At 36.9% G+C, this 14,724-nt stretch overlaps 1 protein-coding gene across 1 annotated transcript in view; it reads left to right on the forward strand.

The window, feature by feature from the left end:
• Window positions 1-14,724, forward strand: part of SOX5 (SRY-box transcription factor 5) — a 290,578-nt gene that overhangs the window by 244,336 nt on the left and 31,518 nt on the right. The window contains exon 10 of the mRNA XM_084290955.1: window positions 13,615-13,792. Coding sequence (XP_084147081.1) covers window positions 13,615-13,792 — 178 coding nt within the window. The remainder of the gene's footprint in view (window positions 1-13,614; window positions 13,793-14,724) is intronic.

Here is a 14,724-nt window from a genome sequence, read left to right on the forward strand (position 1 = left end):
TCCCTTCGAGTCCAAGCTCCTGGAATCATGTGAGTATGTAAGAACCCCATTTAAACAAAAAGCTTCAGGCTGTCATGGCTGAAACTTATAGTTTGATATGTATTTCGAAGGCTTAGAAAGCAGCTACCAAATAAAATGAATTTATAAGTTATTATTTTAATCAAGTGACATCAGTTTTCAGTCCAAAATCATAGAAGACTTCATGTTGGCCACTCTACTAAGGCATAACCATTTCTCAGCAAAATTATGCTTGCTACCATAGGATATCCTGGTGAAAATGCTTAAGTAGTGTCCAGAGAAAACATTTGAGAGCATCCAAGGAACATTAAAGACAGGCAAATGGAGGCAACAAGCCTTTTTTTTTTATTATTTTTTTATTATTTTTTTAATGTAATTTGACTGGAACTAATACAGGAAACCAGTTAGAAAATTTTGATCTCAATCATGTGCCTTTATTCACTAATGATGCCAAATGGCAAATTCAAATGTGTACTTTTAGTACTAATGAATTAGTTTAGTTTCTGTTCATTTATTTCATTTCAGTTGCTACATTTTTCCTTGCTGCTTTTAAAGGATAGATAACCTAATGCCATGACTGGCATCTCTGGAAAAGAAAAAATATTTTAATATTTTATTAAAATATTGTATATTATTTATATTAAAATATTAATATTTTAATAAAAGATTGTTCAGTATGTTGACATGCTGAGCTCATGGAGAAGAAGACCTTGTCTCTTACAGTTTCTCAATTTTCAATCATGATGTTACAGAAAGAATATAACTTGGAATGGTTCATAAGTTATTAGTTCTTAAACTTCTTTTGAGCAGATGTGCCAACACCTGCTAGTAGATTTAAAAGAAGGGGCCACTTCTAAGGGCTAAGTGTGTACGGAGATGTAACACATGGGTTCATGCAGGCTTTCAGCTGACATGCCAGGCAGTGACACGTCACGTCATGAATCAGCCACATCGAGTTACATGATTTCAGGCTAACAGAACACAACAGGAGTTATACAGAAACAAACACAACTCAATGTGACATATCCACGGGAAAACTGGCAGAAAAAGCTTCTTAAAATTGAGTTTCAGGGGTACATTTATTCCTCTCCAAAATGCTCCAGAGAAAACTGTGAAGCAGTGTAGCAACAAAGAAAAGCATGTAGTAACAGAATTACTGAAGTCGTTTTAATTCAGTGTCTGATTAGAAAGAAAACACATATATATAACAATTCTGGAGAGTGTTTTTTTATGTCACATTCTTGTGAATTTCTGTTTTTCCAAAGGTAGCTCTCTCAGGGTTGCAGTCATTCCAGGTCAGTGATTATTTTTATCTTTAGCCATGCTAAGAGCTGTATAGACTTCAGGTTACTGCTGTAAGTTAATATATTTTGAGTTGAGCTCTTGGTTGCCTCAGTAAATCTTGAGTCCTTCCAGTCTGAACTCTGTTGCTTTTTCTACTTTACTTATGGATCAGAGTGACCCCTTTGTGCCTGTTTCTAATGCTCAGTCTTCTCTGAAATTATCCTTTATCTGTTTATGGATACTCCTATCTATCCTATTCTAATGTCCACTGAAAAGAGTCAGCAATTAAAACACTGGGATAAATTTATTAATTTGTTTGCTTATTATTCATTATAAATGTGTGGATAGCCTGTGCTTTCAGTATTCTCTATAAAAGGCACAGACCTAATTCAGGGTCAGAGAAATTCAACACATACATTTGGCTGAGAAATACATGTCAAGTAGCATTTCATTTGTGATACCAGAAGTTAAAATGGTGTCACATGACTGTTTGCCCACTACATTTCATGTCTGGATTTACAGTTCTTCATTTCACAGCCTCAGTAATACAAATTTCTCTACACAAAGTGAGTCCTCCCAATGAAGTGCAGCTCATAAACAGGATGATGTGGTGGTGTAGTACCTGGGAGATCCACCAATGTACCAAACAAGTTAAATATACAGGGGCTAGTGTGTGAAAAAAAATGACAATCATGACATTTTGGCTAGCCGAAATTAGCTAGTGAGAAAATAGCACAGATATTCCAAGGCCTATAGGCCAGAACAAATTGAATAGATACTTTTCTTCTGCCTTCATTTTTAAACAAGCAAGATGTTCCAATAGTTCCAGAAGTAGCGAAGCCAGGTTTTGTTTGCGAAGTCTCACAGTGCTTAGACAGGCTGGAGACACTGTACCTCTCTTTGGGGGATTCCCTGATGTCTGTTAGAACATGAGTAAGCATTGGAGGCTTCTCCTGAGGTGAGAAGCTTGGAGCGTCCCCTTTTCCCACCCCACTGTATCTTCACACAAATTATATGGGACCTTTGAGGACTTCATTCTTTATCAAACCTGATGAACACTGGCCGGTGCTCTCAAAATACCCATAGAGACGAAGGCTGCCAAACATGCATATATGCACACTGACCTTACGTGTACACCCACACACATGCAACCCCCCTAATTTTGAGGCCAAAAGTAATCCCAAAGTTGGACAACTCTCAAGGGTTTTACAGGCATGACAGCTAAAATTTCAAGTAGATTCAGGATGTCTTGCTACTTGCTTTTCCTGTGCTGCTGTTCTTCATCCCCAGATGATCACAATTCAGTGCTGGGTTGAAGGATTCCCATGATAGTATCATTTGGGACTCACTTTGTAAATTGCTGTGGGCTCAAACAGAAGAAGATAACACTATATAAATATGTTGTTACTGGTGAAGCAATGAAATTATCTTATACTTACCAAGTATGCTAGTGTCTTGTCTTGATCATAATTAATCGGTGATATACATGTTGAGTCAGTGCTCTAGGATTCGTGCCCAGAATAAGTCACAAAACATAGCAGTATGGGAGAAAAGGGAGGGGGAGAAGGTCTCTTTTTTTTCCTCCTTTTCTTTCTTCTGGGTAAGATAAAAACTGCCCAGAGCTGGCCCTCTTCAGAAATAGTGAATCAGCCTCTTGGAAATTTTTTTAAGATGTCAGCTTTCCTTTCATACACTTCTGTGAAGACAAAGAATGTTTTAACATCTGTATTGAAGTTATCATTAAAATAAAAGGAGATCTGTAGACATCAGCTATAAATCATCAAGAAATAGCTTGTGGGTAACCTTAGACACAAATGAACCTACTTGAAATGAGCTAGGGCTGGATTCATTGCCTTTAGTGAAGCCAGTAGGTGGACTAAGGTCCCCTCTCCCCCTTTGCTTCTCCCCTCTCCTCCCCCCGCCTTTCCATATCTTTCAGTGTTAGCTTCTGGGAGGTGAATGTGTTCTGGCTGAGTGATGGAAATGCATTTGGATGTGTTCTTAAATAGACATTTGTTTTATGTCTGAAAAGAATAGGCCAATCTTAACAGTGTGATGCTGGGGCTATTTGAAAGGTATTTTTTAAGGCAGTTGTCTTCTTTCAGCTTTACAAAAACTATTTTAACCAATTGTTTAGGTTTGAGGAACAGCATGGAATATCTATTGTGTAGAGATGCATGCATGTTCTACAGAATTAACAAGAAAATGGTATACAAAAATCTGCCTAATTTTACATAATAGATTTTTGGCATTCTTGTGATCTGACTTCAAATCCATGCTGAGTTTCTACAGTATAACAGAAATTCTAGTTAGCAGTTGTTAATTTTAATTTCTAAGATGCTAGGTTTTAAAAGGAGCTGAAAGTGTTCAGCATCTCATGGGGACAAACTATGAGTCTTACTAATGAATCCAGCAATTAGTGGTTCATTGTGCCTGCCAGCAATTTGGCCCTGATATCAGTCCTGATGGTGATTTCATTTTTGCTGTTGTGAATCAGGAATAGGATCTGAAGTCTATTCACCAAGGGGGGCTCAATACTTCTTCAACACTGTTCTGCTTGTAATCTGCATTCAGTACTGACAGCAGCAAACAAAAAAAAAGGAAGTACAATATATTTCAATTTTAATTATGATTATTATGGTTGATTAATATGTTCATTGGGATAATTATATAACATCAATAGTACTTATTAAATTTAAAGGGTTTTAAATGGTAGTGTCCCTATGCAGTTAGATAAACATATATATGGTGTATGCCCACTTTGCATAGAAGAAACCCTTTTCATAGATGAAAGGATGTATTTCTCCAATCATACAAATAGAGAATTGAAACAAAAGAGGTGGCCCTTTACTTTCTGTAGGCATTTGCATGACTGCAAAACACTGACATTTATGTTTGGTAATATTTTATGATAACTTTTCAAAGATTTCAGTGACCATGTGCAGAATAAGATTAGATAATGAGTGACTCATTCAAGTTCACAGAGAAAGTTTGTTGAAAAACCAGGAATTGAACCCAAGTCTCTTTGGGTCCCTGTGCATTACTCAAGTAGTAAGCAAAAAAAAAAACATGAGTATGGCATAAGAATAGGAATGACCCTTCCGAGAAGTGAACTTTCAAGTAGTTAAGCCCCACATATGTGATTATGAGTGTGATATAAATATTAAACAAATCTTGTTTTTGTGTGAGTGCAGTACTCCATGATGGAGCATGTGTTTGCTTTGAACATTCCTTACAGTACATCAAACTCCCTCCAGTTTCTGGAACTGCTGATTAGATTTCATCTTACTGCTAAAAGGAGGTGAAATGAAAAAATACCCAGCGAGGCAGAGTTGTAAAATCATTTTGATTTTAGTGATCTGGGATGTTGTTAATAGCATGCAAGTATTAAAGACAGATGAATTTTGTGTTGATAGTTTCCCTTTGAAAAGCTATTAGTTTGAAAAACAAGTTGTCAGGCAGGTCATATCTGCAGTTACAAAACATATTTTGACATTTTTCATACAGCTGTATGTATCTATAAATGAAAACAGTGCATTTTATCTTTGCACTGCTTATTTGTAGTGCTGCATATGTTGCTGCCTCTTGGTGAAAAATCCACCTAGACTACATAGAGATAACCAAAGTCAGAGAAGGCACAGGTGGTTTTTGAAAAAGAAATTCTTAGCCCACTGTCAGTTGTCCAAGATGTTTGAAATCTCTTTTATTTCAAGCTTTTTTGACTTGTTTCTTCTAAAGTTTTCAACAGCTGTTTTTTTTTTTTTTGTTTTGTTTTGTTTTGTTTTGTTTTGTTCTGTTTTGTCTTTTTTTTTCCCCTGAATCTTACAATCCATGCAGCATTTTTACTTCTCCTGCCTGACCACAGCAGGAGGAGGGGGCTGTTGCTAATTTGTTTTGATACGGTACGCTTTGGTCTGTATTCTTTTTGAAATTAATTCCTTTTGCAGGTGTGGGGTTAGAGGTGGTGGTGTGCTCCCAGCGAAGGTGTCATCCACCACAGAGAGGAGGTGGGAGGCTTTGATCAGTGTGGCTTCTGTTTTCTTGTTGTTCATTTAAAATGTACCAGTTTGTAATGCTGTTTGGCTTTGCAGGTCCTTGTTTTATTTCCTTCCAAGTCCTTCCCCATCCTTTCAGGTTTTGTTGTTTTCATTGCTGTTCATTCCGCTTAACATTTACTGGGGATTATTTGCTGGAAGGTGATGACTCCAAGTTCAATTTAGGCAGCAAACAAAATCTAGTCTAATGTCTATTTCTGTTTTTTAAACAGCCTTTTTATGGGTGGGACATTATTAAGGACAGGATACCACATGTTGAGGCTTCTGGGTTTTATAAGGACAGAATTCTGTAGCAAGGACTTAAAAATCCAACCAAGACCCAAGCTACAAGGCATCATGCATGCTTCAGTGCAGGGGCTACTTCAGTTTCTACCCAGCACGAGTTCAGGAATACATACCACAGATCACACCATCTGACAGCTGTCTACTTTTTCTTGCAACTTCTTCTGAAGCACCTCGATGTATGGGGGAAGTTCAAGAAAGTATCCAAAAACCAAAGCAAGCAATGCACAAAAAACAGCCCACCACCAAACATTGGCCTGAATTAGAGTGGCAATTCTTCCATTTTTCCTTGTGACTCAGCTGTTTACTCACTGTGTGAGATTAGACAAATCGCTTAGCCACTTTGTGCCTTTTTCTTCTCATTTGTAAAATAAAGCAGAAGCTGTCAGAGTAATTATGAGCTTTAATTAATTAATATTCGTTTCAAGCACTGGAGAAGTGATTTTTTCCCTCTTTCCATGTATTTCAGTGGGGGCACTTTGGAAGAAATGTCGTGTTTAGGAAAAACTTTTCTCCTCTTGTCCCCTGCAACTCCATGATTCTCTTTAATGGTTTTTACTTCTGGTGAAGTAATGTACATGGTTAAAAGCATGAAAAATTAGTTGTTGGCTTTCCCTGAAGATTTGCAGTGTCTGTGTTGGTCCTTGCTGACCCATGCCTAAGTCACTCTTCCTGCTTAGTGGCTGACTTGAGCCATCTTAGAGAAGCACTTCATTATTAGCATTATACCAAATAGAGAGGTACAGCAGTGATGTGAGAAGAACAGCTGGAAAATAATTATTAGAAGCAAAAAGCTAACTAAAGAACCCAAATTTGTCCTGAAGTCTGGACTAGCAGAATTTCAAATGGCCTTTCTCTTCATTGACTCTTGTATCTTTAGTCAATCTTTAGTTACCCTTCTCACAAGCTTTGCTGAAGTTTTTTGTTGTTGTTGTGTTGTTGGTGTTGTTTTGTATATGAGGCTACTGAGTTAAATTTTCACTCACTCAGAGATGCAGAAAAAGAAGGAGCTTTTCACTGTGAGGTGCAAGCAAATGCTGAAAGCCCTTTGTTTGTGCAGTTTTGGTTCATGCTGTACTGAAAATCCATGCACTGAGTCCTGAGCAGCTCTCACTTCAGCTTGTTTTGACCTAGAGGAAGAGCAAGTGCTCAAACAGCAGAATAGTATCAGTAGAAGTAAGCAAGTTATTTTTGTATGGATGAAAATGAATGTTTGAAGTTCGGATCTGATTTGGAATAAGCATCCATAAGTCATCAGGTTTATCTAGAGGTGTAACTGAAAACTCATGATCAAGCAAAAATAGCCCAGAAATTTCATACCAACCGCTTTCCTCAGACACATTGTGCTGTTTGTCTGTGGAGATTACCAGGAGACTTCACAAGGATGGTAGGTGTTTTGGCAGTCCAAGGCAAGCCAGAAGCTGCAAGTATGGTTTGGAGGATGCTTCTCTGAGGATTTTAGAAACTAAATGAATGATTTTTGAGTAAACACAAGTCTTCTCATTTTGCTAAGTTTTGTTCCCTGATGTATTCTGTTGGCCAAACAGCCTGCCTTGAGCTCCAGGAGACCCCAAAAGACTAGGTCCCAGTGTAGTACTTGTCTTTCCTGAGAAGTTTTTGGAGTTGCTTTTAGTGTTCTGTGTGCACAGTCCTGTCCAGATGGTATGCAATATCTAGATCACGGTTGGGTGTAGACTTCAAGGAGGAGTTACATAGCTCCCTACACAGATCTGGGGTTTAGGCTGCTCTGCAGCTGAAACTGCCCCCACACTCTTCCACATCTGAGGTAACTGGAGGACTAAAGTGATCCTAAGCTTATTTGGCATTTGGTCCTCTGTTATTTCTCCATCTGTATTCTGTGGATCAGAGAATAGGGTGATAATTACAAAGTAATCACTGTACAGAACAAAAGGTTGTGGGGAACAGAGGGAAACGTATAGCTCCTAGGGCCTTCCGTGTTTAGAGACAGGTCATTTTGCATGCTCCTCTTTTGTTCTTCCTGTGTCTGTCTGTGATCCTGTGTACAAATTCTGAAAACAACAGTACCACATACAAAGGGAAAACCACCCAACAGCTCTTTTCTTTGATGACATGTGGACTGGGCAAAATCAAAACTTGGGGTTTCCAGGGCAGCAAATTAGTCATTGTAACTGCAGACTTTCCTTTCAGTTCGTCTTCCTGTGAAGAAAATGAAAGGGGAAGAAATTAGGGATCTTTCTGAGAGGACAAAGTCTCTGGAGAATATTCTCAGTGAGAGCCCGTAGTGTTGCAGAAAAGGAATGGGAAAAACAAAACAAACCAAACAAACAAAACAACCTTGTGTCACCTGTATTACAGAACAGAACAGATGAAGTTTGTGTTCTCACACCACTTTGGCCCCTGAACAGGAGTGGAGTCTGTGCAAGAATTGTCCTGTGTATGAATCAGCATTTGGGAGTAATTTTTCCTTTAGTAGTTCCCTAAAAGAAGCAACCAATAGAACAAAACCAATGCTTCTCATAAATCCTTTGTTTTGAGTCCCATGAGTAGGAATTTTTGGGCAATATCAGTGAAGACTGGAAGCATTAACTTTGGTTGGGTAACACGTGCTAAGTCTACGATGTGTCCAGTTTCTGAGAGCAACATGTTTGAAGAACGACACTCAGCAAAGCAACACCTTAAAAAAAAGAAATTTGCTTTGAATAAATTCAGGCTGAGATGTTTCTGTATCTATCACAGAACAAAAAGTCTGTGCACTTTGCAGGACCAGGAAGGAAGGAGACAGTTTTTTCTAATATTTGCCTTTTGTCTTATCTTGTATCTTTCTTCTGTCTTATCTTGGTGCCTTTCTTGTCCTTCGTGAAAAGAGTCTGGTTGTACCTTCTATGTTTGGTGTTCAAACTCATGGGCAAGAGATACAGGAGAATAAAGTGAATTCTCTGCACCTGAAGAATAATTCTGTTGTTTTTATTATCATGTCATGACTGAGATGCCTGTTTATAAGTCTACATCTCTTTCTTTCTATGTAGTTAGAAAAATTTCCACCTTTGCAGGAAGGGACACATTATTCTTAATCAAAACTTGAGAATGTGGCAGGAGGAGGTGCAGCTGCAGATGAGCATTATCTAATTCACCCATCCTGTCATGTGAACATCCCTGCTTAATTTAATACAATTATTTCATCAGTGAGGATAATATCAGCAGCATGATTCATTTATACAACATGTTTCACAACTGCCATTACCTCTCGGCTTCTTATTATCACTATTGATAATTTCACCATGAGTGAAGAAGGAAGGGGAGGGAATGTGAAGAAAGCTGCCAGTATATTTGTGAGAGTGTGTGGACAACTGTAGTCTGGAAGGGACAATAATGCTGAAGGATTTTATTTGCATATATGCTGTCCTACCTCTGTTTCTGTTACATGTTGGTTAGAGGGTTCTGGATGAGCAAGAGATTGAATGTATAAGCAAGCCACTGATGGGCTGCATTGTTCAGTGTGCAACAATAGCATCTTTGTCTTCTGCCCCAGACATAGCAGTGAGTGCTCTGTATTTTGCATTTCTGTTGAAATGAAGATCACAAAGAAACAGAAACAGGGTAGAGGAATGAGGCTTTGTTTCTGGTGAGGTGGTAGGTGCATTCTTTTAGAAACCCCCTCTCTGGCTCCTTATTTCTACTCATTTGGCTGTAATTTGTACTGTCAAGGTCATTTAAATAAGCAGCAAGATGTGGCAAATGTGTTCCCAGAGGTCATGAAAAGCCTCTTCAGTAGAGCATGCGAGGCTGTGCTTATGCCAGGCCATTTAAGCACATTTGTATAGCCAGTTAGATGATACACAGAGTAGTTCATAATTTTGTAATAAACCGTACAACCTGGACCTTCAGTGTGTGCCACAGTGGGATGCACCATTTGTGTTTAAATTACAGTACAATAATTCAGCAACTTTATTTGAATAGTATTCCAATCTTTAAAATATGTGAAAAGAAGTGAGATTATAAAATCCAGATTGTCTAAGTTCTTCCTCCCCACACACCTTCACACACCTTCTTTTCAGTCTCTGAGACTAGTTCATTCATCTGGGCTATTGGTCTTCTATTCAGTTCTTAGTGTTGAAATAGCACAATTTTTAAGAAGTGATTCAGAGACATTCTCAAAATCAGATTTCAGTTCCTTCTTTCTACATATTCAGATATAAAATAACCTTTTATCTTAGGAGGCAGTAAATAGAGACAGTGTGACTGAAACATAAAAAGACATCATTTCAGCCACCTATTTGTAACACTGTTTGGCTGTGTGAGTCAGAAATTCTAAAATCTGAAACTCGCTACATTACTGTATGACCATCACCAAATCTTTTCCTTTTCGCTCTCATGTTGCCTCCCATATTTTAAGCGCTTTGTGTTCATCTAGGATTGTATGTTTTCAAAGGACCATACAAACCTTATAACAGCAGTGTTATGAATACTCAACTTATCAGCAGTATTTCTACTTAAATGTTGCTTGTCAGACATTTATGTTGGGGATTTCCAATGTCTGATGCTTAAATATGAAAGCTCAAAGTTGTACAAAACCAGGTAGAATGAAGTTACAGAACTCAGCTCTTGAATATTCTGTATATCTCCCAAATTTTGGTGTAGATAAAGGATTCTTCTTTTTTCCCTCTTATGTTAGATCAGGTGAAAAAAAAGAAATCTACATCAAATCAAGGATCTAATGTTCCATAAGCTCCAAAGTTTTGGTTAATGACAGCCTTCCAATCCTGGGAAGCGAAGCACCAGTTTGGCCTAAAATAGCAACTAACTACAACCATTCTGACACTGCTGTGGTACAGGGGATGGGAATATCTTACCAGTGGTTTGTTCTTGCTGGGGGTACTTCAATTTTTTAGCCCCCCATTGCTCCTCATTGTGTGTTTTTGCTTATGCTTTATTCTCTACATTTATTTGTGCATGTGTGTGTTGGATTATTTTTTTTTTTTTTTGCTAGACAAATATGCTACTTTAAAGGAAACATTTCATAACCTTTAATCAAGATCATATTTTACTTTCATCACATCTGTGTTTATATTATCACAAGCCTTTTGGGTCTTAATGTCCTCTGCTCTAAGTATTAATCGTTTTGGCTGATATATAAATAAATGTTTGACTTTGTTTAACTCTTTAAACAATATTGGCTTGAAAAAAAAATCTTTACCAATGGCATCTGAGAATAACTGCGTATCAGAAAAAGGCAGGGACCAATTAATATTGAGGTTTTTCTAATAAAAACTAAGTGCAGCAAGTAGTTCTGGGTTCTGTGCCCAGTATCCCACTGCATAAAATCAAATCTCCTGACTATAAAGATACAATCTACCTGGAGTGAATATGCTACATCTATTTTTTATTATTATTGTTACTCTTATTTGCCCTAGCTGTCTTTGTGCTGCAACTATATGCAGTCTTGACATACCTGAAAGTGAAGCCTGCTATTCTATAATGTGGCAGAATGTTAACTGAAAGATTTTATAGTCAAAGACAAAATCAGGCCAACACCCAATTCTCCTCTAAGTTACACAGGTGCAATTCAAGAATGAATGAAGACAGTGCAGTTCGTGATTTAAACTGGAAGAGCAGAGAATAGGAACTCATTTAGAGAATTTTGAATTTATGTCTGCAGATAGGATAAAGAGTAAAATAGTTTACTGAGTATAGAACTGAAGATCCTAACAGTTATCTTCACATTTAACACAATTGTATATTATTACCTGTCTCCCAGATATTTTTTAGACTCCCATGGAATAAATGGTTCCACTGTGGTTAAGAGGATAAGTTAAATTATTATCAACTCATGATTCAGTGTAGGATTTATAAACTCTCTGCCTGAATTTTTTATATATTTGAGTTCCAGTGAGAATTTCGGAATGTTCTTTGAAATAAAAGCTTCTGATACTGTCTTTCAAATAGATGATTTTGCTCTTCAGGGATTCTTGTCTGGCCCAGGTCAGTCACTGTGTTTGGTTGGTTCACTGGTTAGTTTGAACTTAGACTTTTATGCAATTGTCTCAGTACTGATATAACAATATTATAGTTGCACTGTTGTGGGCTTTTTTTAAATTGAAATCAATAGAACAGCAGAGCAAGTCCCCTTCCATTTAATGTCTTTTAATCCATTTTATTCTAATACAGTTGGTTTTGTATTTCTCTAAAGGAATGAGTACCTTCTTATAATGTCAGATGTTGATTGAGCTGGGCAACATTTTAAACCCAGTAGCTTAAGTCTCCTAGAAGATCAACAGAACTCTGCCTTCTGAGAATACAATAGATGAGTCTGAGAGTATGACCAATTCAATCCATTATTTTTTCCGCTTTTACTGTTATGCACAAGTTGCAACTAGGATGGCTTAAACACTACTTAAAGGATAACACCTTTGTCTATTATGTTCTTGACACAATTGTTTGCCAAGCTTAAATTTATTTTTAATTATTACTACTACAAAAGTGTTTTTTTTTTTTTACAATAATTTTTTTACAATTACTTTTGTCTACTATTTTACTACTTTTATCTACTACTGAAAATGATTAAACATAACAAAAGTGCTTAGCTCAGAGCTTGCTTCTTTAATGTAATTGAAAAGTTATATGAAAGTACTTTCATATTTTCAAATTTTCAAAATTGTCTTGTGTTTGGAGACATACATTTAATCATACTTCCACATGTGACAGTTGACTATAAAATTCCTTCTTTACTGCAGCACACCACTCTCTATGGAAAAGAGTCAGTATTGTATGATAGTAGTTGCAGATACCTTAGCAGTAACACTAAAGCACTCAAACATTGTAAGTCTAATTCCAGTCAGCATTGCATTGTTGTAAGTCAGGAATAATTCTTTAAGAGTGAGTGTACTTACAACTTACAGAGATCAGAATCAACTTCTTCAGTGCCTGGAGCTGAAATAGCATTGTGTGTTGTAGCACTTTCTTTTGCTTAAGGAATGGTTTTCTGAAGTCAGTTTGAGAGGAGAGCAAAGCTGATATCTACATGGTTCTAATACCATATACATTATTTCTGGTTACTTAAAAGTCAGTTAAAGTGATTTCTAAAGTATCCTTTGCTGAAAAGGTTTTTCTCCCTTGCCTGTTTGCTTTTTGTTGTGTTGTTGTTTTTGTTGTTGTTGTTGTTTTTCCTTGATATTATGGTCAAAGAAAAGCACATAACTGAATTTTAATGTGTTCTATAGCACTGTCAGTTACTATATATAATCAAGCTAGGTTTAGGAATAATTCCAATTATCCTGCAAAAAATGTCATCCAGATATTCTGGTTTTGCATTGCAATGATTACCCAAATCTTGAAATCCAGCTCAGGAAAAGATGAGAAAATACAGGGGCTTATGCAGAATTATCCAGGTTATTGTTTCAAATTTTGTGGAAAGAAATTGCAGTTTCTCCCTGCACTCTTGTTGTGGTGGGAAAGAAGTGTTATGTTTCTTATGATATTTTTGTACTTGCAATTCTAAGCCTGGAAGTTCAGAGGAAAGGACAAGTTTAAAAAAAGAAAAAAACACAAAAACCACCACCAACACCAAAGGCAACAAAACAACAACAACAATAAAGCCTACTCAATCATTTTTGCCCAATTTGTATGGTAGTGTAAAAGTAAAGTAAAAATTCTCTCCATCCATATTGAGTTTAAAATACAATAAAATATAACTGTAAAAATACTCTTAATTTTCATCATAGAAGCACTAATATGAAGATTTTCTTCAGGGACTGTTCTTAAAAACAAAGTGCAAATGGAGAATGTTCTCTGATTGTATCAGGCTCATTTACTAATCCATCAGTCATCTCAGTTCTGATCTGGAATGGCAAGATGGTATCACATTTGATCTTAATATGTATCATACAACCTTACAGGTTTAGAGGTTCCTATGAGCCGAAAACAGCTGAATTGCTTGGATGGTGGTGTGCCAACAGCAGTTTTTTGATAACACTCTTTTATCTTCTGCTCATCATAGGATGAAGTGGCCCAGCCTCTGAACCTTTCAGCCAAACCCAAGACATCTGATGGCAAGTCTCCCACATCACCCACCTCTCCTCATATGCCAACTCTGAGAATAAATAGTGGGGCCAGTTCACTAAAATCCTCTGTGCCAGCAACATTAGCTAGTCCTTCAGCCAGAGCTAACACAATAGGTAAGCTCACTTTCATTTGACCTTCCTCATAATGGTTAATAGGTGTTATTTGAAAATGGGCATTTATCAGACAGCAGTGTACAAACTGTCAGAGGCTGACCATAATTCTGCATTTATTGATACCAATAAAGAATCTGCAACAGACTTACCATTTCAAGAGGAGTATTTTAACATTTACAGACTCGGAAAACAAAATCCTGTGTTATTTCACATAATGCATTATCAATAATGGTCAATAAATGCTGTTTGTTTAACAGCATATGTTAAAGACAGACACCTGTCTAATGGCAGGCACTAAAGATAAGTGATATTATACCACATCATCTTTAAAAAAGCAGGTGATGAATCAAATTAAAAAAAAATAAATAAACGTCTACATATGCAAATACATCTTTGCCAAAATACAGGTTTAATGTTTAGTCCACCAAAAAACTGCATGGGCCATTATTTTATCTCAGTCTAACTAGCAAAACTACTAACAGCTTCATTCAAAATAAAAAAAAACAAAACACAAGATTTGTGATGTATCTTGTGAATAGTCTTGACTGGCTGCTTTTAACATTGTGGCAGAAAATAGCATTAATTTTTCCTCCTGTCAATATTACCTCTTTGCCTATAGACTATCTAAATAATAATGGTCCTAGCAATGATTTTGCAAGTCCTGTGTGTTAAAGGGACTGCTCTTTGCATGTGTGTAAGTAAAAAATGTACACATCCCATTCTGCATCCTTCTAACTGAAACATTTTATTCCAAGAAGTATTTGAATGTAATATGAACTAAGATCTCAGTGTATAAATCAAGTTGTGCTAAGGGAATTGATGTAGACTGCTGTACCTTTGCTACTGTGAAACATCTCCAGTTGGTCACTTTCAGAGATGGCACAGAAAATGAATGAAACTGTGAGTCAGACCTATCAGAAGCAACTTTTGTG

Source organism: Netta rufina, assembly GCF_964035555.1.
Source record: "Netta rufina genome assembly, chromosome: 1".
Lineage (NCBI taxonomy): Eukaryota > Metazoa > Chordata > Aves > Anseriformes > Anatidae > Netta > Netta rufina.